The sequence below is a fragment of the Centroberyx gerrardi genome, chromosome 12, assembly GCF_048128805.1.
Source record: "Centroberyx gerrardi isolate f3 chromosome 12, fCenGer3.hap1.cur.20231027, whole genome shotgun sequence".
NCBI lineage: Eukaryota > Metazoa > Chordata > Actinopteri > Beryciformes > Berycidae > Centroberyx > Centroberyx gerrardi.
This window is the reverse complement of record NC_136008.1, coordinates 27,557,287-27,584,130: the sequence shown is the minus strand read 5'-3', so window position 1 is coordinate 27,584,130 and position 26,844 is coordinate 27,557,287. Positions and strand designations below refer to the sequence as shown.

Sequence of the window (26,844 nt, the reverse complement as noted above, 5' to 3'; positions counted from 1 at the left end):
TTGGACTCCCTCAGCCACTTTTTTCATCATTTTTGGCGTCAAAGGTTATGTTAACCTGTTTTGTCAGAAAAGCAATCTGGATTTTATGAACTCCAGTCATTATTATAAGTTTGAATGTGTTCTATATACATGTTAAATAGGCCTAAGTCACGGCACACACATGCACACTTACATCCACACTTAAAAAGCAAAGGGCTGCACTGATTCACCATCACACCTATCACAGCAGTCTCTCTCTCTTTCTCTCTGTGTCTGTCTCTCTCTCTCTCTGTTTCTCTCTGTCTCACACACACATGCACACACGCACCTATGCGCATGCAATAATGTACAGTGGTTGTGTAGATTTCTTGCACCATTTACAGTAGACCTTTTGTGCTCCGTTCAGCTTTGCACCATATCAGAGTGAACCACTACAGAGTCGGATGAATGTCAAGCTCCAGTCCTCAAGGCTGGAGGAACAGAATAGAAGAGACTGCTGCTTAATGGATTTTGAGGAAATAATGAGTTTACTTTGAAAACTTTGCACACACACACACGGAACATTGTACATTCACGCAAAGGGGGCGATTTGTGGATGAAAAGTTCAAATTGTGGGAGTTGGAAAAGCGGCTTTCTCCAGTCATAGTGGTTTTAATGGTTTTGTCTAAGATCATGGAATGTCTGTGCAAGGCAAGAAAGTCTTAAGAAAATAATTCTTTGAGAGAGGAATTCTGTTGATGTTAGACTGTAAAATAGCGAAACAGTGCCCATGAAGGCCAAGGGACTAAAATGATTTTTTTGTTTGGGGGTCATGATTCAGCCTCTGTGTCAAGCCATTATATCAAAATAAATGATATAAATGAAAACTAGATCTTAAAGTACCCAGCCAGTGTTATTTAACCTCTGAATAGCGAGTTTCATTTTGAAAGCTCGTTGCTTTCCTGTCATTGAATGGCTGCCACTGGAATGTGTCAACCGTATTGAAAATTTGTATTAAAAAGTTCAAGTTTCCACTTTACGTGCTTCAAATCACACAGTCGGTTATGGCAGCAAGGACTGTAAGGCAATTGTCATAAAGTCATCAGTCCAGAACTTTGAGGATTCAAGGTTGACTCGAAAGTTTTGAGACAAAACAACTAAGTGTGCTGGCATGGGTCCAGCACTCTCAAGCACCATCCTTTTTTCTTTTTTTTCTTTTTCCTACTATTCTGCTTTTCTGACGTTTGAATCAAAACAGTTCGGCTGGAACTGTGGTCAAAGCACCGATCCCATGAATGCCAAACTTCTGCTTGAATGTCAAAGAACCTTGATGTCGCTGTTTTGAACTTCTAAAGTACAAGCTCTTTTGTTTATCCAGACCTATGAGTGATAAGAAAATGGATGTAGGAGTGATGAGAAATATGTATTTCTAGGGAAATGTAAATGTAAAATGGGGTTCGGCCAATATTTTGGTCTGATATCGGCCTGTCAGGTTTCTCCCGGATCACAGCTAGTGTTTTTCATCATTTTTATTTTTATATCAGATGGCTGAAGAGAGAAATCATTCCAGTGTGCTGTGGGAGTATTTTAGTCAGCACCTTCAGGGGTGTGAAAGCTGCAGACCCACCTAGAACAATTTCATTCATCCAGATGTCAGTGGAGAGTTTTAGTATCACATGATGGTCTAAATTCTGTTTCAGAGGCTTTTCCACTCTTGCGAAAATAAAATTCTTAGAGAAACACAGAATTTTTGTAATTTTGGGGATTTTGTTTGTGAATGTGTATGTGTGTGTGTTTCAGATTTATAGACATTGAATATCGGCACAAAATATCAGTTATTGGCCATTTCAGTACAAAAATATTGGTATCAGCCTTCAAAACCCAAAATCAATGTATAACTCTCATGTAAAATATCATTATTTTCCCGTATTGCTCCAGGGAGATTCCAGAGCAACAACACAGTGTTTGGTGTGGACATAATATAATATACTTTTTCTTTGTTTATGTGTTTGTGTAGGAAAGCCCAGGATCAGCAGAAGAAGGTGGTGGTAGCAGGTTGTGTTCCCCAGGCCCAGCCACGCATGGACTACCTCAAAGGCCTCAGCATCATAGGGGTATGTGTGTGTGTGTGTGTGTGTGTGTGTACACCCAGTTCATCTCCGAGCCCAGTAGGTTCACTGGAGAGTCCAGCACACTGAGAGACAGACAGAAAGACACACACACACACACACGCGCAGATACAGACGGTTTGACCTGTCATTCACCTGGCCGCCGCCCTGCTGCGACTGTTCTATTCAGTCCTCCCTGCAGCTCGCTGGATCAATAGACCTCCCTGGGAGACGAGACCAAGACCACTAACATGAGCAGGGAGGGGGGGGGGGGGGGGATATATGAGGGGAGAGGGCAGGAGGAAGGAGTCTGACAGAGAGAAAAGAGGGAGAGGCTCTCCTAGGAGTGAGCTCTGGAGAGGTAGGAGGGAAGAGTGACAGTGGAAGAACGAGATGAAGGAGGGAAGGAGAGAGAATGGAGAAGAGGAGGCTGAGGCAGGAGGAGAAAGCCAGCAGTAGGTTGAAACAGTGGTAAAATATGAAAGGAGGGGATGGGTGAGAGCGGGGGAGAAATGGCACAGACTCCTGTGAAAGGGATATATACAGGATTTTTTTTTTAGGATATTTGCCTGTTGGTCAACCTATCTGTTAAGTAATGAGAACATACAAGCCAAAATCATCCATGCTTTAACATCCACTGTGTTGAGTGATAGTAGGTGACTAGCATTAACCCAAAGTGAGAAGACTGACATTTAGAAATAAAATGTTATTTGTGGTTTTTATTATATGACCTGTAGATTCAGAAATGTAAAAAAAAACGACATGTCATTAACTCAGTATAGCTGATGTAGCCACAGTTCATTTTAAGAATTCTTTAAGGTGAACAACCATGTATTTATCCGCTGTGCACAGTTTCCCATTGCCCACCATGTTCATTTCCTATGGAAACGAAACAAGTAATGCTCCAAGACGTTTACACAGGGAAAATCGTCCCTGATGGTTCAAAATGTATGTTATTTTTGTATTATATGTTTTATAAACTTATCCGCACATTTGAAATTACTTTCCAGTTAGCTTTAGCACTGCTACAAGTTGTCATTTTCGAGATAAAGCCAGTCTATAATACCTCAAGCTACCTATAGTCACTCAACACAGTGTATATTACGGTGTGTGCGTGCAGCACTGGAGCAGCAACAGTTTACCAGGGAAATATGGATGTATTTCCTGGTGTAGTCCATTTATGTCCTGCATCAGTCCCATTGCTCCAATTTTGGCTATTTTTGTAATATATATAGCTGTCACCCACACACAGAAAATGTCTCATGACCCAGGGACCAAACCAGACCATTGAAAATCCATTATGGTTTGTGTTTTGCGATAGAGAGAGGAGCACCTGAACACCAACACAGTGTAGAAAGATCTGGTGCATTGACCCCTACAGCGAGGTGGGTCTGATTGATAGACAAGGAGAGAGGGGACAAGTGAATGCTGAGAGCGGGCTTTGTGCAATCTTCCCATCTCCGTCTAGTTTTTCACTGTCTTCAGACGGCAAGGTGAGGGAGCAGAAGGTCACAGAGAACATAGAAGGCCAACAGAAAGCAGAAACGGTGCAAACCCCAGCCAACATCAGGGGAGTCACAGAAACAAACAGGACATTGGGAGAGAAAATCACTGGCTCTTTTCAGGGGATTTAAAACCATCCTGCCCTACAGTCTCACTCAAACCAGTGATTTTGGCTTTTGGCTATTTTGACTTGCAACTGAAATTAAGCTGTCCCGTACTTTTCCTTTTCAGGCCATTTCACCTGAGTAATCACAGGAGGAAAGCCAAGAGGCTGTATTAAATTATCCACTGTTTAAGCATGCCTCATTAAAATCATAGACGTGATGGTATATTTGCAATGAGAGATATGTTTTTCCTCATTTTATGAATCGTGCATCACCTCTGCCATGTCCTGCCACCTCTCAGCACCAAATCATCTAACGGCCAACAACTCAGTCCAAGTTCTAGGGTTTAAAATGAAGCGGCTTGGTGGAATTGAGAAACTTTCATCCGCAGCAGCATTTGCATATCACATAAAAACGTGTCAATTGAGAATAAGCTCTGGCGAGATGAGGGAAATGTTTTGATTGAGTCCAGTTTGATCCTGCAAATGATCATGAAAACAAAATGACATCAAACAATTCGGCAAAAAAGCAAACAATGGAAACTCATTAGATATTCCTCAGTCGAGCAGTGCGCAATGCAAACACGTTTGTGCCTGAAATACTAATAAAGACATTTATTCCATGGTTAGAAGAGCTAAATAATTATTGCATCAGTGCGTATCTAAGATACATCTAAGAAGGCTAGACTTAAAATAGAGTTGGTCAATTTAGAATCATGCCTGCATTCTTTAGCTATTCAGTCCATGCTCAAAGACAAGAGACAAGCTGTGCCTACTAAATCACATGAAACTTTGATGTTAATTTCACATAATGCGAATTCTATTTGCTCGCATATAAAACATCCTCCCTCGTTGAAAATGGGGATAAATCAAACAGTCCAATATCCTAAGTTGATTACTGTCCCGATCCTCAGAATAACAGGGGGACCTCAAATGTTACGTTAAATATCTTTTACCATAAATAATGTAATTGCATTTAAATAAACGTGCCAGCCTGTAACATAATTACATTCAAATCAAGCGGCATGTATGTATAATATAATTACATTCAGATAAACAGGCTTGTATATGTAATAACCTTCAGGGCTAGGCGGAAACAGCTGGTGAGTTTACCACTGCAGGCCTTTTCCATTGTCATGAGTAGATTGGATTATGCATTGATACACACACACACACACACACACACACACACACACACACACACACACACACACAAGTGAGGGATGGGTGGATGCATGTGCACATGAACAGACACACATCCATGCTCACACACCCAGACAGAGGCACATGTATGTACACACACTCCCCCTGTGTATCCTTGGTAGTTACAATCAAACACAGAATGACAGTGACAGTTGGTGGGATATGCAAATCAGATGCAAATAAACAGCGCTGAATTTGCATGAGGTGATTGCACTAACGGCTAGAATAAGGTGGTGTAGTTGGGGAAAAAAACAAAACAAAATAAAACTGCATTACCTGTTTCATGCACTCACAGTTGATAGGCCTGCGTGTCAGCTTTTATGTATGTGTGTATTTCTGTTCTGTTTTCCGGACTAAAGTTCCAATGATATGAATGACAATGTGTTGAATGCAAGGCAAACATGTCACATCCTGCACGTAAACCACATCACACACACATCCATACACATACGCACAGTGTTGGCTAAGTAATCAAAGGATTACCCTGGTTAAGCAAAGATGCAAACAAAAGATACATGCACACCCCACTGCCTGCAATAGTTTTCTCAGCATATGTGTGCAGGGTTTTTCCTGGGCCAGCAAACGCGATCAGTCAACCCTCTATGTATTTGAACCCTTGTTATAAATGAGATCTTTCTGCATATCTTTAAGCATTTCACAAACTTAAGAAATGGAAAATATCAAGTTTGGATAAATATCTGGTATACAAATTACAGACTAATAATTCAGACTTGAGCCTACCCACTGTTAGAGGCTGTTGGCTCACCAGTCTCTCTCTCTCTTTCTTTCTGTCACACACACACACAGACACACACACACACACACACACACACACACACACACTGGCTCTGTGCAGGTATTTAGCAAACAGACCTGGCTGGCCTACCAGTTTGCTGATAACTAGCATTACTTCTTGGAGTATGGACATTATTGTATGGACATAACTTTGGTCCAAAGTTTTTGTCTCATATGTCATCACTAATTATCGCTCACCAGTTACATTTTGGCTGCCCCCAAAAACTCTCTATGCAGCGATGCCTTGTCTTGGGTGGGCCAACTATTTTGTGACCACCTAAAGCTCACTGTCTTAACTGTGGGTTACAAATTGCACTAAGGCCTCATGTCTTATGGGCTTTTGCATATGACAAGAGCAGTTATGTGTTTTAATTAGCTTGGGTCCCAGGGAGAGAGGATAAATGACTCATTTGGCTCCTGGGCCTGCATTACAGAAACATCCTAATTGCAATTTTTGATTCCACTTAAAAATGGAGTTTGGGAGTTTTGCCATTACAGAAAGGCTGTTACTAAATCCAGTTTGGATTTTATCTGTGGTCCACAGTTCAGATTTTGAATACTGGACATTCATCTTAACTTGAGAACTTCCTAGATTCAGCAACCTGTAAGGACACTCAAGAGGGATATCCTAAAACAAAATGTAGTGAAGGGGCCTCGTGCCACAGTGACGGGCATTTAATAATAATTACTTGTATTCATGTACAGATTGATGTCCAGGTTCATGCAACAAAAACATGCTTGCTCCTCACAATCACTCTACTAATTCTATCTATCTAGAATCCACCATAACTCCACAAAGCCAAAGACCTTACAGGATTTTTCCTGGCTTAAAATGGGTCTCTGGCAATGTCACGGCTGTGAGGGCCAGATGAATTATTTGCTAATTTGCATATTATTGGCATCAGCTGTACAAATTTCAGGCTGTCTGCAAATTTCAGTGAAAGACTTTTCAAGCCCTTTTTAGACCCCCAGTTAGAATTAAATATAAGACTAATTTCACCACTGAAAATAATGTGTTTTATCCTGCCGTGTACAGGTCTTTTTTTTTTTTTTTTAGAATAGTTTTTATTGGTGAAAAGCATAAGCAAACAGTAGACACAATGCCAGGTTTACAGGTCACCATTTTTCACATTATTACCCCACCCACCCTACCACTCCACCCAACCCCTGCACAACAACAACAACACCACACATTACAAAAAATAATAATACAAATAAAAAATTAGAAAGGGAAGACAGCGATAACAAATGAAAACCAATACGATAATACTAACAATGGAGTGAATAAGTAGATGGCCTAGAAAAAAGTGGAGGAGAAAAATAAATAAATAAATAAATAAATAAAATATAAAAAGCGCTCGCTAGACCCTCTAAGTGTAAACTTTATCTTTTCTAGATGCAAAAACGACATCGCATCTTTCAGCCAGAATCGGAGAATGGGGAGGGTGTAGGCGATTTCCAAGCTAACGCCCGGGCCACACCGCCTACCTGAGCAGCGCGTGTGCGTCGCGGAACCTGTTGCTTTTCATTTCGGCGCCCATGTTAACAGGTTAGAGCGGCCACACAGCCCGCGTGAGAAGAACGGCTCATGCGCGGCTCAGGCACGGCTCATCTAGAGATTCGGCGTGTCGCCTATTTTTTCCGCGTGACGCGTGCGGTTCTCAGCAAAAATAGACAGTGAAAAAGATGTTACCAGCAACATTACACCTTTCAATACAGTTTCAATGTCTATATCTGTAGAATATGTCACAGACATAAAAAAAAAAATATTTTTTTTTAACTCAACACTTCCTGTTTCCGTTTCAAATTAAAAGCCCTCTAGCGTTTCTGTGGACAGAATCCCTTCATTTGTTAACACAAGGCTTTTATTGTGAAATATTTGCAGGACCGTGTTGTAGAAAATTCAGTGACTTGCACAGCTAAATTAGTGGAGTACCGGCTTTTAATTGTGGAAATACGGTAGTCATAGCCGAAACCCCACGTAGGCTATAATTATATTATGTTAATAAGTTAAAAGAACATCAGGTGAAGGGCAGTATTTTTCCGTTGTGCTCTCTCTCTCTCTCTCTCTCTCTGAACGAGGGTAAACAAAAACGACATATCTATATATATATATATTTATATAATGACATGAAATGAAACATTCTATGGCCATTATCAAAGGCAAACTCAATGTAGAAAGATAGGGCTGGAAGGCAGCACCGCAGCAGCAGCGCTGTCTGTGTGGACACCACAGACGTGCGAGCCGCAGCAGTTCAGCGAGGTAGCCGTCATGCACTGGTAGAGGTAGGCGGTGTGGCCCGGGCGTAAGAGTATTCTTTGCCTCGCTAGAAGTGTTGCAAAAGCAATCAGCCGTGTACAGGTCTGCATGTCCGGGCTGATTGCTCACTAGTTAAACAGTGGTAACAACAGATAATCAAATTCTTGACATTTTAAGAGTTTTTAGAACCTGCAGACACCCTGAATTTGCTGCCAAATGCTTTGGGAGTCAAGCTCAAGTTCAAGTTTGTTTATTTCTATCGTCTATCCTCATGAGGCATCACATGCATGCCTCAAAGGACTTTACAGAGAATGAGCCTAACTAGATCTAACTGATCAACAATCGACCATATGATATAAGACAAACATCAGGAAAAGCACAAGATACACAAAAGCAGATTTTATCAAGACATAACAGCCTACCTGTTCTACATAGCCTAACCTACTGGCACCACCAGCCTTAGACCCTCAATGCATACAAGGAAAAACTTCCAAGAAAGATTTCTGCATTTCTTACATTTCTGCAGTATAATTGTATCCGCTTGACAGAAGCATGTGGAACAGCTTCTGTCAGTCATTGCTCAGAAACAAGTCTTCAGTTAAATTTGTGGTATCCCTTGCCTACGAAAATGATGAACACAGAGTTTAGTCACAGCAGTCACTATATCCTAAAATCAAGATGATATAGGATGGTTAAACTAAGATAGGTGAATTTAGGATTCACTTCTGTTATGGCAAAATATGCTTCTTCCCACTTTTCAAAGAATATGTTAACATTTTCTATCTTTTCTTTGTGTATAGCTTCAAGGTGAGCTAAGTTTAACTTTAACTTTTAAAGGAAAGTTGCAGCCTTCAGTACTCTTACACTGTTCAATGCATTCAAGGAGTTTTTTTGTGATGAACTTATTTACTTTTTTGATCCCGTCTCCTCGCCCACTTCTACTTCAGTTGAGAAAAAGCTACTGAAAACACATGAAAATGTCTTGTAGCTGCATTGCATTATAGTCTATTGAGGCTTGTATCAATGGAGAAATTGGTCTCTTTGCCTCTTCTATTTAAGACTTCTCTTTGCTTGATTGTTGAACATTGAAGAAGCCCTTGCTCTTTGATTATTAGGGACTGACACCAAAATCTAATATTCGATATTTGATATTTTAGATGCTGTTAAACTCTATATTGGTGTCACGTTTGGCTAGTTAACTGCAGGAATAAGAAAAATACACCACCAAACAACAAAATGGACCCAGAAATGCCAGATGCATAGCAAATAGTTGTTTTTTAAGTGTTCATGTAGATTTTTTCTGCAGATGTGGAGCTAATTTTGCTTCTCAGACGGAGGCTTGCTCCTGGGCCTTTTACAGGATCGGTTCCAGTAGATATTGCACTTTAAGGATGGCTCTTTGGATATTTCTATCATGATAATGGGCATGATAATGATAATGGGACTATATGGGCATCACTGAGTGCTGATCATAAGGGTCCAGTTGGACCAGAGACACCTGTTCTTGTCTAGTTTAGTTTTATTTGGAGGTTGGAAGAGTGGAATGTTGGAAACACTGAAATGTATTGAAAATTCAGATAAGCAACGATCCAATCTTTGGTCACCGATGATTCATTGGGTTGAATACACTTTAGCACCAAAAAGATTCACTCTTCATCTCTCTCTCTTTCTCTCTCTCCTTCATCCATGAACAAGAAATCCGTCTCACCCTTGAGTGAGCAATAGTGCTCGTTTCCTCTGGACGGCCCAGCAGTTGTACAGGTTCTTACTATAAGTGCTGTCTCCTGTAGGCCAGCAATGTGTGTGTGTGTGTGTGTGTGTGTGTGTGTGTATACTGTGTTTTTGGATGCCCACCGCTGCTCTGAATGGACCCAGATTGCCCAGCCATTAGAAGAAAATAGATTTTTATTTCAATGCTTACCGTGCATATAACTGCTGCCTGCCAGGCACAGTGTGTGTGTGTGTGTGTGTGTGTGTGTATGTGTGTGTGTGTGTGTGAAAGGAGGGTTGCTCTGGGTAATAGGCCTGGAGGCATCAAGAGTGGGCACCAAGGGTTAGAAGTTAGACCTCGAAGAATAGTGAGAAATGGAGGTGGAAGGCACGCTGGGAGGAATGAAAGGAGGGAAATAATGGCAGGAGAAATCATTTTTCCCCTAACCCCCCACCTCTCTCTCTCTCTCTCTCTCTCTCTCTCTCTCTCTCTCTCTTCGTCCGCTTCTCCTCTGTGATTACCGCTCAGGGACTGGTAGATTGGTAAAACCAGAGAGCCGATCTCAGTAGAATATTCCGGCTCTTCTCAGGACCTAACTCAACCTCCTAATGGCTCGGCTGATATTAAGCGGCGTGCGGCGGGGTCTTGCTCCATTTTCTCCACAAGACGATTTGATGATGTTTCTGCGTTTCCCCCCTGTCAAAACAGCAGAAGGCTATTCACTAGTGGAGTGGACGGGATGAGGGGAAACGACCGTGTCTATCCGTGTCTGAGCCAACTCCATCTTTGTTTCTCTTTCTTTGTCTGTGTTGTGTCTTTTTCCTCTCTCTCTCTCTCTTGGAAGAAGTGTCTCTTTCCTTTATTCTGTCTCTGTCTGATCATCTATCCGTTCCTCTCTTTACCTCTTTCTCTCTGCTTCCAGTTCCTCAGCCACTTGATCTCCTATGGTCCAGACTCAGACTCTGTCAATAAGTAATATAAGTGGTGTTATAGCTACATAGACACTAGGTGGGATATAGGAAATCAATGCCACTTAATCCTGGCTGCAGAAAACTCTGCGTGCCTCTGTCTCTGTTTGTCCTTGTGTCTTTGTGTGTCTGCCTGCACACATTGTTTTTTTCTGTGTGTGTGTGTGTATTTACAGTGCCCACTTTGTTTGCATGTCGATCAGTATGTATGTGTGTGTGTGTGTGTGTGTCGTCAATATCACGCTTCTGTTTGGGTGTGCGGACATTGTTTGTCAATGTCAATAAACTTCTCCCCTGTGCGTCTGTGTGTGTTTCAGGTCCAACAGATTGATCGCGTCGTGGAAGTAGTGGATGAGGCCGTTAAAGGTACGACAACACACACATACACACACACACACACACTGTATGAATGAATGAGCAACGATGAATTGATCAACTAATGAATGAATGAGCATCCTTCCATCGTTGGTATAAAAAACAGTGTTTCTGAGTTTTACCTGCAAGTATGAATGATTTACAGTGAAGTCGTCCCTCCAAATATTGACAGACCATAAGGACTCAGAATGAGTCCCATCCAAATATAATGTGGATGGAGAGCTTGTGAAATTGTGATGGTCAAGCGTCTCATTTGTGATTACTACAGCAGAATAAAATGGAGCTAATATCACCATTCATTTTTCTGCCCCACAATATGTATCGCCACGCTTTTGTGATATATTGAATTTCAATATATCGTCCCATAGCTACTAGAAATACATCAGTTTACCATGAGAGAAAATGCCCAAATAATCCTATGCTTTATTTGGTCTGCTTTCTAGTGATTTTCATTTTAAAACATTCGATGGACTGCCATGATTTTGAATTTTAAAGTGCCAGTCACTTGTTATGAAGACAAAACACTACTGTACAAAGTGTCAAGGTATGCTGAAATTTGATTTCAGAGTGATACCAGGCTAAAATGGAGTGTTGCTTCCGGAGAATTTGCCTTGTGCTAAAATCTGATGCGCAGCAGCAGAGCAACTTGATTTTCTGCCTTTTTTTTTTTACAGTTCAAAGGACGGTAAATCGTATGAATAGAGGTAAAAATGGACCCAAAACTAATTGAATTTCTGACTATGTAGTAGTCAGAAATTCATAATAATGGGTCAGATTGATACTCTGAATTGAATATCGTGTCAACAGAGAAGTCATCAGTGTTGCTGTCGGATCTCATATGTGTTGCCGTCTGTGCGACTTGTTAAGTGGCCGGTCTGAGCAGCTCCCTGACAGAGAGGCAGACTCACATGGCAATGATTAGGTCAGCCATTTAAACTGTTAGCCAACCACCGCACTTAACTGTTTAATGAAGGTCAGATAGAGTTTACAGTGTGAGAGTGTCCAGTCAAGCTGTCATAGACCCCCAGCTGTTCTCTAATAAAGAACAGATTGAGTTTACACTCTTTGTGTGTGTGCGTGTGTGTGTGTGTAGTGTGTAGAGTGAGTAGTTTTCACTGCACGCCTCTCTAATGAAGGACAGAGTACAGACGCTGAAGTACAGCTTAATTTTACGATGTGTCATCAACCCCAAACCCTCTGGCTACGCACACACACACACACACACACACACACAGTGGGTTGAATGGGATGTTTGTTACCGACAAGCCTCCTTTCGACTCTTCTTTTTCTTCCTCCTTCCTTTCCAACTGTTTCCCCCCTTCCCTCCCTTCCTTTGTCACATCCCTCCGTCCCTTGTTCCCTTTCCTCTATCTCTCCCTCCTTTATTCCCCCCATCCTCTTCCCCTTTCCTCCTCTCTCCCTCCATTCTTCCTCCCCTTCCCTCCTCTCCATCCTCCATCCCTGCCACTCTCCCTTCCTCCCTCCCTTTCTCTCTCCCCCCCTTCCCTCCCTCCATAGAAACTCATTTCCCCAGTATCATTACCGTTCTTTATGGCCTCCTATAAACAGAGAGCTGTTATTTCAGCTCAGAGACCTGGGCATAAACCTTTAAGCTAGGGGATTTGCCTTTAGTAATGGCTACTAAAATACTTACTCCTATGTACTACTAATAGATGCAGGACTTTGCTGCACCAAAATTGCTTGCAGGTCTGTTTTCCACATGACAAGAGCACTGGAATGCTTTTATGAGCTCGGTTCTCGAGGTGCGGGACTACATCTATTCAATTTGGATCCCGGCTGAAAAATAAGTTGAAGAACTGTCATACTTGGCTAGATGCTGCAATACTACGTTTAATCATAAAGCATCCACTTGCTACCGGGTTTGCTTCATGTACAGCTCGGGTTACCGCCAGCTGTAAAATGTCAAAGTATGTTTTTTTTATCCTTTAATTATCTCGGGGAGGGTTGCTGAGCACGCACACTCTTTTCCAGCAGCGCCCTGCTTCACAATCATACAGTTATATGCACATTAACACGGCTACAGTGAAGGGGTGTGGGGGGGGGGTGGGTGGGAGGGTGGGAGGGTGTCACTAGCCCACTTATCTGAAACCGCTGCCCTGTACTTTTGTTAACTGTGCCCAGAACTAAGAGGGTTTTCTTGCTAATAACCACAGCTTTGGCTTTATCTCGTATTCTGCGTCCGCTGGCGGATGCGTGGAAAAAAAGTCAATAACGACACACATGTGAATAAACATGTTTACAAGACCGCCCGGCCAGATTTGATGTCTATTAGCGACGCGTAACAACCGGCACACAAGAACAGATTCAGCTCTTGTAGCATTCAATAGCTTTTCATCTCCGGGTTATTCATGGGATTCATGCTTTGAAATGGTAATGATGTCTGTTAGTTCCATTCCATTAGCAAATAACTGCACGCATTTTCCAGTCTGATACAAGTAGCCACCACAAACTAATAAATCATCATTCAAAGACAGGATACCCCCAAAATATTGGTAAATTTATATCAGGAAAGCTCGCACAAAGGCTACAAAATAGGTTTTATTCACGCTATTCATGCTTTGACTCTTCCACTGAAGTGATCTTTGCACCATTAATAAAAAGCTGGTGTGCCTCTTTCTTTATGGGACAGTTTGGATGTCTCAATTTCTTTATTGGCCCTCCGATATTGATCTTCCCTGGCTGAGACGATAGCCTCGGATGACACTATTTCACCTGAGATTCTTTTATCTTTTGGAAGCAATTTAGATGTGCCGCGTGTGTGTGTGTGACAGAGAGAATGAAAGAGAGGTGGTAGAAGGGGTTAGGCAGGCTAATGTATCTACTTAGGTACAGATCAGAGGCTATAAGGCTTCCATATAACCCCGTGATCCATATTTCACCAGGATAAACATAAACTGTTTGCTTGTGTCGACGCTGAAATGATCCCGGAGGAGGAGGAAGGGGAGAAAGAGGCGGTGAGGAATAAGAGGAGACGAAGAAGAGGTAGCGGGAGACAAGTCAATGCATTTAAATACATTTTGAGTCAGCTGGAGGTATTTTAAATATTAGATTTCAGTGGAGAATGACTTCTAATTTGGAGGTGACAACCGCATGCTGAGGTTTTAAAGTCTTTTCCTTAAATGTTTACTTTAATTGACAGTGCAGGGTGGTCCAATAATAAAATTGACACGCAATGTGAGCTATTTTCCCTAGAAATTGCACTGGCTGTCATTTGCGAAGAAAGAAAATAAACTGCAATCATACATCGCGCATCCTTCCATATTGAGAGGATAAACGACAAGCGTTACCCCCCTCCCGTGTCCTGTCCTTCTCATCTGCCACCTCCGTCCCTTCGTTCCTCCATGCCCCCCATCCCCCCATCCCGCCCGCTGCTTTACAACAACAAGCCCCGCCACTTATGAGACATCACACACAGGTCAACAGGTCATCCTTTTAGCCCCATCCATCTCTCCATCCATCCATCTTTGGCATCTTTCATCTGTGATGCATTTTTTTTTTCCTATCATCCTCCAACCAACCATCCGTCTATCCACCTTTCCATCCATCCATCTATCCATGCTTTCCCCTCCCTCCTCCCTCCTCTCCAGCATGTTATAATGGGCCATTATGAGTGGCTGGAAGGATTTATGTCAGCTCGCATTTATGAAGGAGAGAGAGGAGAACAAAGGAAGGAGAGATTGGGGAAAGAGAGGAGGAGGAGGAGGGCAGAAAGCGAAGAAAATGTGGTATATTTGTGTTTTGTGTGTGTGTGTGTGTATGGGGGTTGCCCACCACAGCAGTTGGCCCCTCTAAACTGTAATTGAGATGACAAATAGAGCACCATTCTCTTGTTTTCTACAGTAATCCGAGTTAGATATTTTACTCAGGCCCAGAAATTGAATTTGGCTTTGAGTACACTCCTGGAGCGATTTCATGCTGATAGTGAGATTATTTCTTGATTCTTGGGTGGCAATCACACTGACAGGGTTCCTCTGCAGTTTGAGAAAGATTCAAAAAGTGCATACATACAGAATATGGGAAATTACTTTGACAATTTCCAGGTTTTATAAGAATGTATAACCTCAAAATCATGAGTTTGGAAAAACATCTGGAAACCTACCACTTACTTTCCCCGGACAAAGTCTGTGTATGCCACTAAGTATTAGTAATATTATTTCCCCATAGCCAAAAACATGAAATAATGAGCGACAAATGGTTAATGTCAACAATTTGGGGTCTGGAAATATATTGACTTTCAAAATTGAATTTGCAGGAATCTTGCACCAACAAGCCAAAGCCGAACTAGTATGCGTTTTTCTATTTTTTTAGTGTAAAGAGAGTGAAATTACACCTCACGAACTGCACCTCATGTATAGGAGGTATTAAAATCTAGCAAAATTGATAGGGTATGTAGACTTTTCATATCCACTGTACATCTCGTCTCTCAGGTCATCTTTCGCTCTTTCCTTTACTTTCTTTTCTTCTCTCTCATGCAAAACGCTTGTTGAGTGAATTTTTGATAAAACGGTTAAAGGAACATCTAAATATTCCTGTCCAGTGTCAGTTTAGGTGCTGGTGGACTCATGACCAAACTGTTAAAAGAAGGGCTCATATATGGATGGATTGATGGAAGAATCAACAGGTGGAGGGATAGTTAGATAGACAGATGAAAGGATGATTGAGCGGGCACGAAACCTCAGTTGTGTTCCGCGTCGTTCCTCGGCCGGTGGCTGATGGCCGGACGGCCAGCTAGCCAGGCGAAAGGGACGGCCGAGTCCCAGCTGCTTTCCATGGGGGAAGTTTTCTCATTTCCCCGCTTGTACCGGGATATTACAACCGGTCACGCCTCGCCGATTGGCTCTTTGTCCTCCGCTGGGGCAGATTGTCATTTTTATCTACCAATCGATAGGCCCCGCTTCCTGCGCTGAGCCCACCCTCCCCAGAGACCCGTGTAAAGGGGATGAAAACAGGAAGACAATTCCACCCCTCAGCGCCTCCGTCTCGCACACCTCCAGCCGCTACATCACAGCCTATTAGCCGGCTGGGGAAGGAGGGATGGATGGAGGGACGAGTATATCCCGTCTCCGCACACCAAAGCCCGGACATCGCCGGCTATTAGCTCGTTCTCAGCTGTGAAGGAGAATTTGCTTCTTTTACCTGATGTGATTTAAAAATGGTATTGGTGCGCTATTGGTAAAAGATCTAGTAAAATACTTATTCTCTGTCCTTACATACTTCAAATGCCCCCTCAGCAGCATAGAATAGCAAGCTCTTACCCCAGTGCCCATATTGAGTTTTCCCGCCATGTTTTAAGTCCTTTATTGATTTGAGAAACGCCTGATGCCAGCTGCAGGCCCGTCCCTCCATTTCCTACACAGCTAGAAGGCCTATTCATTTCTTTCACCATAACTTAACCACATCGTGTCCGCTCTGATCATCTGCTGCGCTTCAATATCCTGCTCCGTCCCGTTCAGTAGGGTCCCAGTAACGTCATACTGATTAGATGGATGTGGTTTATTTGGCTATCTAGAGGTGGATACTGCCCAATGGGAATGTGTATTGTGTTTGTGGGTGAAAGACTGTGTGTGTGTGTGTGTGTGTGTGTGTGTGTGTTAGAGAGACAGAAAACGAGGGAGAAAGTCCTATGAACCAACCAGCCAAACAGTGCAAATCTCTCTCTCTCTCTGTCTCTCTGTCTCTCTCTCTCTCTCTCTCTCTCTCTCTCTCTCTCTTTCTCTCTCTCTCTCTCTCTCTCTCTGTTTTCTCTCTTTTGTCCCCGCCAGCAATGGAATAATCCAGTCCTCCAATTGTTTCTCCTCCTGAGCAGTGGAATCGAGGTTTTTGCACACCAAACAATGCTACTATAATGTATTCAATTTAATGAAAATGCCTATGCCTGAGCATCCACCTCTGTGTGTGTATGTATGTGTGTGTGTGTGTCTCCCATGCCTGCAGGTGTGTGTGTTTGTCTGAATGCTTCAAAAAAGGGTCCCCAGATGTAGATGGCAAGGGAAATTGACAGTTACTTCTTCTCTTCCACACATGCAATGTCAAGTGAAGTGACGTTTTTTTTTTTTGTCATTTTCAGGCCACTCAGTTCGTCTGTTGGGCCAGAAGAAAAATGGAGGCCGCAGGCTGGGAGGAGCCAGACTGGACCTGCCCAAGATCAGAAAGAACCCTCTCATCGAAATCATCTCCATCAACACCGGGTAGGGCACACACACACACACACACACACACACACCACTCATAAAATATTCAGCTATACCTATGAATTCAATTTCTTTCCTGCTTCCCTGCCATCATTGTAGATGACAGAGGTGATGTGTGTGTGTGTGTGTGTGTTTGTGTGTGTGTGTGTGTGTGTGTGTCCTCTCTTTCTCCTTGCACAGCCACTTAAGCAGAGCCCCTCTGTGCTTCTGATTGTATCAATTTCACATGGCTTGCTTGGAGTATGTGTGTGTGTGTGTGTGTGTGTGTGTGTGTGTGTGTGTGTGTGTGTGTGTGTGTGCGTGCGTGTGTGTGTGCGTATACTATTTGTTATTCAGATGTGAATGTATCAGAGAGCCAACAAGTGTCAAGCCCTTTGTCTCACCTTCCATTTGACTTCATTCATGAAAGGAGAGAGAGAGAGGACTGTCTCTTCTAGATATCCTAACTCTTTTTATCTTTATTTTTTTCTAGTTGTTTGTCACTGCTTGTTTAAACACAGAGAGACATGACCACTTGTATGTACATGTACACACACAGAGACACACACAGACACACACACACACACACACACACACACACACACACACAAACAGCTCCATTTTATGGGCTAATTTTATGTTGTTTACAGATCTGTGTGTCTGTGGCAGCCCGTGCGCTCTATTCTCAGCGGGCTAGTTAAAAGGGTTACGACGGACTAATTCCACTGTGCCGGGCCTCCGCTGATGATAATCCATCAATCATCTTCCCGCATCTCTTCAAGGTCCATACATTATTGGCTCGACTCACAATGTGAGGAAGTAAACAAGTCGTGTCCTACAAGACCAGCAAGCCTGCTTTGTCGAATTCTTCTTCTCAGTGTTGGTCCTTTGACCTTAAACTTCTGCATTACTGTCAAAGAAACAAGAAACAAGCTTGCTCTGCTGCTAATGACCACACCAAATCTATAGGCGTTAAATCCTCTCACTATACAGCATGCCTGCTCTGTGTACATTGCCTTTTGTCTTCAACTTTATCTGGTTTCCTGGGCTTTTCAGGCTAATGGCAGTCATGTTTTTGCTCCTGTCACATGGTGACCCACCAGTAAGAGGGCCGTGACCTGTTCTCAGATCCAGACCTATTGTTTATTACAGCTGTAATACTGGAATAGATTTTTATGGTTATTTTGGGTACAATGCAGTAGATATGACATGCAGCTGTGTGCTGTCAGCATCACCGAAGTTCCCATAATCACAGTAAAAAATAACATCCTCAAATATATTATGGCTATTATACAGCGGTTAAAGGTACACATACAGTACAATGTAAAAATGCATTTCGTCTTTTTCTGTGGATAAAAGCATGACATAAGGCTTTTTACTTACTTTACTACTCTATTTACAGCTTTTTTGACATTCAGATTCAAACCCAGCGCTCGTTTTGAAGAGCGTATGTAAAATGTGCTTCACAATTTGATGGAAACATAACTATTGTATTTTGTAGGACCTCTCTTTGAATGAGAAAACAGATCAGACAGAATCAGTAAAGCCCATTAGAGGCAAAAAACCCAGCTCCCACGTTTCATTTTTGTCTACCTGGCAAGTTTTCTTTCGCGATATCCCCATCTACAAAATGAGAGAAATTGTATGATTGAGAAATGACAAGATTATCTTTTGTCTATATTGAGAATCACTGTTGGATTGTTTGATGATTATTTTGGCTCAAATCAGTTATGTTGGCACGCAGCATCGTAATTCAATGCACAGTTGTTTATTTTTGGATTTGTCAGATCTAGGTCAGACATCTGAGCCCTCTGACTGGTATTTTACACACACACGCACACACACACACACACACACACACACACACACACACACACACACACACACACACAATATAAAGTCTTAAAATCTCCTGTGGTACCTCTGGCATGAGGTTCATTATTGGATACTGTCAGGATTTCAGCCTTTCCAATAAGCTCATCAAATTTGTCAGTATACAGTAGATGAATGATTTCTGATGCGGCGCATAAAACATCCGAGTCAAACTCCCAGGTCCGTTACCTGACCCGCAGCCAAGCCCGGTCACGGCTAACGCCAAACGTCTGTTATTGTTCTGGCCTTTTCCTGGCATCGCTTCCCCCTCTCTTCCACAGCTACAGTGTTTTGCTTAACACGACGGGGATCTGGGCCGCAGCGCTCGGAAAACACCGGTAACAGAGAGCGCAAATCGCTTATCCAGCACTAGCTTAGGTGGACGCGCCTGTCAAATTGACTTTGTACAACTAAACGTGCATCGTTCCCTCATCAAGGTGTAGAGTAAGTCACAGTAGAAGAGTAGAGACTGAATTCAGCACACTTTTAAATCCATCAACAACTTTTTAACGTTTCAATCCAATGTGGTCTTTATCAGGTCAAAGCACTCGCCATAAATACAAATGTGCTATATTGAACTGACAGAGATTCACATCAGATCCCACTCCCAAATACACACCGGTAAATTTTGCTGAACTTCTACTGTAGCGGTCGCTCCCGGCTTTAACCCAAAGGAACCGCCGAGTGTTTTCCCAAACAGTTGACTGTCTCTTTGTACAGATGTTTCTGGTCTTTAGAGCTCAGTAGTCTTTATTCCTGGCTAAAGCTTCTTAGACTACGCCTCATCTAATCCTGCTGGAAGAACAGAGACAACTGTGTGAGTGTGTGTGTGTGTGTGTGTGTGGATTCCAGCAAGTACAAACGGTCCTGCTGTTCTCGCCGTGGTTCAGCTATAGCGTAGCACTGGACACACATACACACTGACCTTTGGCCAGTTTTGAGCTGCTAAACTTGCCTTGACCTTTCCCTCTGGTGCTGTCTTGTTGGTTATGAGTAGCTGCATCAGGTACCGCACACTCTCTCTCTCTCTCTCACTCTCTCTCTCTCTCTCTCTCTCTCTGTTAGTGAGTGAAAGAGTGTGTTTGTGTGTGTGTGTGTGTGTTAGAGAGACAGAAAAAGAGGGAGAAAGTCTTATGAACCACCCAGCCAAACAGTGCAACCCCCCCCCTCTCTCTCTCTCTCTCCCTCCCTCTCTCTCTCTCTCTCTCTCAACATCAGTGTGAATAGTTTGTATGTTTACCTGCTCATCTGCATGTTTCTCTGTCTTTTGTGTGCCTTCCAGCCTGTGTGTGTGTGTGTTTGTGCATGTCTACCTTTGTGTGTGTGTGTGTGTGTCTGTACTGCAGTATGTTTGCGTATGTGAGTGTGTGCAGATGTCAGTCCCTCGCCAGCCCTCCTCCTGCAGGGGGTCCGTTTCTGATCCAAATGAACTAGTTGTTGTTTTTCACAGGGCTCAGGCCGGCTTTTTAAATAAATCCCCTCGTTTTTTTTTTTTTTGTACTGTTTTCACTGGAGCTCTTTTTAGGAGATGCGGGGATTACATGAACCTGTTGACTGGGTCAGTCCGTTTGTTGACATTTTCCCCAGAATAACACTGGTGTTACTGGAAGTCCACGTTCAATTTGCGTGTGTGTGTGTTATTTTTTCTGGGGTTTTCTTTGAGCTACTGTCAAAAGTCTAAGTGTTGGGACAGTAAGTTGAAGTGGGTCGCTTTTGCTGCCGTCATTGATTTAACATGGTTGTGTGTGTGAGGGAGGGAGAGGGAGAGAGAGAGAGAGAGAGAGAGAGAGAGTGTGTGTGTGTGTGTGTGTGGTGTTATTGAAGAATCTGTTTTAAATATTCCTCTGAGGTAGTAGTGACATCATCAGTGACATTTGTCAGCCGGTGAAACAGAGAGGTCTTTGTCCGACACATAGACACATAGACACACACACAGACAGACACACACACACACACACACACACACAGTATCAGTTGCGATTATCCTCGCTCCACACTACTTGCTCTGTCCTCAAAACTGCGTCAGAAGAGAAGATTTTTAAGCTATTAATTTGTGTGTGTGTGTGTATGTGTGTGTTGTATGCACTGGCCCTTTTGATGTCTCCTCGGCAATTTGTCTGCTTTTATGTGTGTGTACACGCGGGTTGCATTCACCCATTCTCTCTCTCTCTTTTTCTGTCTTTGGCAGCCCGTGTGTGTTTTCCAACCAAATGTCAGACTGACATCGTGCTGCAGGGTGAATGTCCTTTCTCCTTAAAAAGTCTGAAAAAAATTGTATATTATCTAAGTTAAAGGCCATGAAGTGTTCAAACGTCTTAAATATAGTTATCAGACTTCTTATTTTGTCCCCACGATGTAATGACAGGTTTCTTTTTCATTGAGACTCTTTTTAATTTAATGAAATTGTAGTATTGACAGATTGTTTACATTCGGTGATATTTAGTGAGGTGCACCCAGGTTTTTAAAGCACAGCAGAGTTAATACAACATGTGACACGTCCTGTTTTTATTGCATCTGCTTTAATAACATAATCAACAGCTGGACATCGTTTCTGTAAACAGTTTTTCTGGTATCCATTTTCTTAAACTGGCCTTAACATCATTCAGAACATCCACAGGGCATGTTCATTTGGAATAGGCTGTTTTTGGCAGCTTTTTGTAGCATTGTTAAGTTGGTATTAAATTCAATTCCAGGTAGCATTAAAAATGTCTTAAATAGTCTTAATTTGACCCTCTGAAACCTCTAGATACACTATTTCTGAACTTCTGAACCTCCTCAACAGCCATAGAAGCATAGGAGCACAGTCTCAGATGCTCTTAAAGACTCTTTCTACCACATTTTTGTTCTTTAATTTTTGTTATAGGATCTTTCTTTTCCCCCTGCAGCATTGGAGAGTTGGATTCGGTCTCACAACATGGCGAGTGTGTGGTCGTCAGCGTCGGGGCTACTCCGATGCCCCAAAGTGTTTTTATGGAACAAAAATAAACCCTCAAACTTTCCCCCCCTCTTTGACTTCTATAAACAGTCAAAGTCCCCACATTCACACCGCCAAACGAAACCCTCTTGGCCCTACCTCGGCTCCAAGTCATTTCACTCTGGGTAATCAGAGGGGAAACTACTACCATCCCCTCCACTTTATTAGTTCAAATCCCAACAACAGCCTGGCGCGGCGCGGCACCTGGGACTACCTATGAAAATTCAATTTCACTTTCAAATTGATTCACAATATTAGTTTCATTAGGTTGCATATTAATTTCATTTACACCTATTAAATCCAAATTAGATTGGCTTTTTTTCCCTTTTCCCCCACCAAGTTAATTTTATCCCCATTAGAAAATACAGTAATTCAACACAGCCTGGCTGGAGTCCTCTGATGCCCCCCGGCTATGTTTTAAAGGGACATTGCTCGGTTTCTCCCTTGCCATTAGCGCAGCTATGTTGAATTCTCTCTTGACACTGGAATAGGAAAACCTGATTCTGTCTTTAAAGGCCCAATTTTACCACAGCTGTCGCCAACATTAACCACTACTGGCTAAATGTTTGTTTCATTAGATTGAAGAGGCTTTCGTTTTTACTCTCACCCTGATTGACCCATTCACTCTATTTACTAACTATTGATACACATTTTAAAAGTTAAAAGTGAAGTTAATTGGTATTTTTTTCCCTCTCTTTTATTACAATCACAGACTAACAACCTTTAATGAAATGCAAAATGTCCTTTGGCTTTATGAAATATTAGATGTAGAAGCAGACGTCCACTGTCAGCCACCTCCACCCTGAACTCCTGTCATTTATGAACATGGAATATTTGAACAAATTCAATGAAAGGGAATCAATGTGAATACATTTATTAGTTTCACGTTTTTCATAATAGGTTGTGAATGTTTTAAACTTTGGTGAATAGTGCTAGAACCTGTTTGAATTGAACTAATCTTTTTTTTTATATATTTTTGAAATCACATTTTTCTGGCCTTGATTTTCCGCCCTGATGAACAGACATTCCAATAGCTTTGCTACGTCCTCCCAGGGACATCGACTGTCAGGACAATGAACAGGGCTTGTTAAGCGGAAGGGACACAAAAAGTGCTAAAACCAGAGAGGATCAATCAAGATCAAGGCTTTTATATGGGAGTTTGGGAGTCTGACATTAAAACAAGTTTTGATTCAAATAAAGCTCCAGTCATAGTTGGGATCTGCAGCGCTACAAGGTAACTAAAGAAGCTTGTCACTGCTGTTTGCATATTGAATGGTAGAGAGGGAACACTAGCTGAAGAATGTGTAGCAATATGCCCAAATAATATGATTGAATAGCTGGAATTACTAACAGATTTACCAGAATCATGATGGAATAATTGTAATTTTGAACGCTGTCTTCCTGGATTGCAGAAATTTCATGTCCACAATGACCAAAAGTAGAATAAAGGACATTTTCTTAGTTATCGTGAGGTGGCTGCCTTGATTTCTTCCAGTCAAAGCCTCCATGTGACATTGATACTACAAAATACAATATTGAATCGGCAAAAAGCATTTCTTTTCAGCTCCATAGACCGGGTGTCTTTTAAAGGTCTTGAATACAGTCTTGAATGAAATGAAATATAGCTTTTTAAATCTTAAATCCAGTGAGTCTTACACTTCATTCTAAAGTGCAAACCTCCACCAATTACAGATTTCAGGTTAATTTAAGTTCTAATTGGCCTTCAATCAATCAGCCAAACAATAAATTAAATAATAAATACTATTTGTTTTGAAATCCCCCCTACACACACTCTGGTCTCGACTCCAGCAGCTGCCGCTTACAGAGCTTGTGCTCTGTAAGCGGTGGCAAGAAGATCCGAACTCCAGCGTTTATTTTGGGATTGTTTATTACGTTATTCCTTCAACAGTTTCTCCACGCAGACAGATTAGCCCAAGGGCGGAGTTCATTCTTCACACAGCGGCGCGCTGGAAAAAGACTACACTGTGTCTTTTTAACGCTCTGTCTTGTACTGATACGTCCCAGATAACAGTTTTAGCATGCTCAACGCTATTAGGAAAGCTGGTGTGTGCGTGTGTATGTGTGTGTTTATGCATTTAGCCTAGGGCTGCAAGAGATTGTAAAAGGCTCCCTTCTCGCTGTGTGCATATCTATATGTACGTCTGTTGTCAGCGACAGTAAAAGCCCTTTTGTGAGCGAGTTGAGTCGTGATGCTTCAGCATCATAAACAAGGCATTTACAGCCACTCAGTCACTCAATGGGTCGTTAAGTCTCTGTGTGTGTTTGTGAGCGCCATTGTCATTAGTCTTCGGGCCTTTGAAAGAGAAACAGTGTTTTTTTGTTCCACAGTTACTCACAGCTCATTTCATTTCATTATCTGTCCATTCCCCATCTCTCTATCCAGACACATTTTTTGGCACTTGTAATCTTTATTACTGTCATTGCAACATGCCTAAGCCAGGTATTGATGATGCTGTGCTCTAACCCCGACCCGATAACTAACTTCATCATAGTAAACTCCAGACGGGATGACGCAGAGGGTACTGAACTTGTTTATCCCTGGATTGAGAGCTTTGTTCACCACTTGAGTGAAGCCTTGCTGACAGGCCGACTGCTGCCTTGATGTGTGATTGCAGAGCCGGCAGCCCTGACTCCCCAACAAACATTCTGACACTGTATTGTCTCAGTACCGCCTAACGTAGAAACGTGGCCTCTATTTGACTAAACGGATAGTGACGAATCCGTCCGTCCACATAAGGTTCAACTGGGCCGAACTTTCCGTCTCTCAAAACGGATGGAAATCTGACAGACAGACGTGTCAGCAGCCAACGGACAGCTCAGAAATGAACTTAAATGGACAGACACAACGCAGCAGTGTGGCCGCCCCCTTAGGCTCCCTTACTTTAAGTCGTTTCTTTGGGGCCAGTTAATTGCCGACTTATTGGCCCCAAAGAAATTCCCACTCCTCTGTAGCAAATTCTTTGGGGCCAGTAAGTCAGCAATTAACCGGCCCCATAGAAACGATTTATCCAGGGCGGATAAAAGTTAACCTTGGAGCCCATACAGTATTTAGGACAAATAAACACCTTTTATCCTCTTTCCTTTGTTTACCTCCTTCTTTTCATTCCTCCTGATTGCTTTTATTTATTTATTTTTTTCACCTGTCAACACTAAAAGTTATTGCCACCCGCACGCCATTATCTTTTTCATTTTTTCATAGCAAGTTAAAACCTTGCAGCGAACTATTCGTCTCCTTAACAGAAACCTAATTTAATCTGGCTATTAAGCCATGTTGGGTTTGACGTTATGCTGTAGCCATTGTTACAGTTTTGAATGGAACGTTAATACCTTTAAAAATGGATAATGACACCCGACTGTGGGTGTCTGTTTACTTACACTGTTTGTTCTCTAATCACATTTCTCTCTGTGTCTCTTTCTGTTCTACTCGATAATATTTGTATTTCTGGCAACAAACAGAAGAGGATTGAAACAGGTTATTGGCTCATTTCCCACCGACCATTCTCTCTGCCTGAGCCTCCGTCAGTGCGATCACTAATAATGACTGCGGCATAACACACACACACACTACAACAACGCTACACACAGCAGTCACTCTGAGAAAGGTGTGTGTGTGTTTGTGCATTGTGTTCGCGCTAGCCGACGGGCCCCCAGTGCGTCGGCCCTCTGTTTCCTCAGCGATTTGGCTGCCACCGCTCCGACACGCATGCTCCACGCCAACACAGTGGAACAATAGGTCTTATCAACCGCGCCGCTGACCTTTACGTACAAGAGTGTTAAACATCGGGACCGAACCGCAACGTCCCTGTTTGTCCACGGCCTGCAGAGAGAGAAGTAGATTTGGAGTCCCGGATGTCTAGATGCACAGGGACACAATCAGCCTGGACAGACCTGCTGCTGGGGCTTCCAGCTCGGCCTTAAAGCTGCAGCCTGGTTCCCAGCGGGTACAGAGAGGTTGAAACAATAGCATCTTATCACCCTAACGTGTCACTGTTGCGTGTCCCTGCGCTATGCGGCGAGGTCAAAAAGGGAACGCGCGGATACTTTAACTTTAAAAAGGAAAGGAAACGGTCCTCAGAATTCAGGTTTTCCACAGATTTTTAGCTAAAAATACCATAGAAAATGAAAGAATTGTGAGCCGCTTCCTTTTTGGCGTGTAGCAGCGGTACGCCCGGGTCGCCCCGGCTGCGGGGAGGGAGAGGAGGGCGCAGTTATAGGCAAAGCTGCTCCTTTTTTACGAGTGTGTTTTTCCCACTTTTGTTGTGGAGCCTGTGAAACGGTGTGACAGCGGGGTCAGGAAGGCAACACACACAGTGCAGTAACAGAAAAAAAGTTCCACTTTTGCAAACATTATATTAAACAAATATTCAGAAAATCGAAGACGGCTTGTATCCATCGAGTTGGATCGATCAAGAAGTTTATACATTTTTAAAGTCTTTCTTTCCTCTAGCTTTCTTTCTCCTCGTTCTCATGTCTTCATCGTTGTCAGGGAACTTTATCAGTGCAGGTGCTTTGAGGATGAATTTCCTACTAACGGTATAGATTTCCCCCTGTGAGCAGAGTAATGAAATGGTCAGATGTGTTGTGCTGTCAGAGAGTCTACAGAGGAGACATTTGTTCTCTTGACAGCTTCCCCAGGGCCTCTGGGACGGAGGACTGTGTGCGTCCTTCTTTGCGTGCGTCTGTGTGTTTGTGGTCCCTGGCTGTGTCTTTATCCCTGTTTGTGTGTTGCATGCGTGAGAGTGACCGTGTGATTGCATGAGCTCGAGGAGACAGGGATAGAGTGTCTGGGTATCCGTGGGTCC

General features: G+C 42.7%; 2 protein-coding genes across 2 annotated transcripts in view; both read left to right on the top strand.

Moving 5' to 3' along the window:
- sox4b (SRY-box transcription factor 4b) overlaps nucleotides 1-26,844 on the top strand; it is a 416,166-nt gene that overhangs the window by 86,217 nt on the left and 303,105 nt on the right. The window lies entirely within an intron of this gene.
- The window catches only part of cdkal1 (CDK5 regulatory subunit associated protein 1-like 1), a 295,881-nt gene that overhangs the window by 80,067 nt on the left and 188,970 nt on the right, over nucleotides 1-26,844 (top strand). The window contains exons 5-7 of the mRNA XM_071913088.2: nucleotides 1,976-2,072; nucleotides 10,927-10,975; nucleotides 17,073-17,193. Coding sequence (XP_071769189.1) covers nucleotides 1,976-2,072; nucleotides 10,927-10,975; nucleotides 17,073-17,193 — 267 coding nt within the window. The remainder of the gene's footprint in view (nucleotides 1-1,975; nucleotides 2,073-10,926; nucleotides 10,976-17,072; nucleotides 17,194-26,844) is intronic.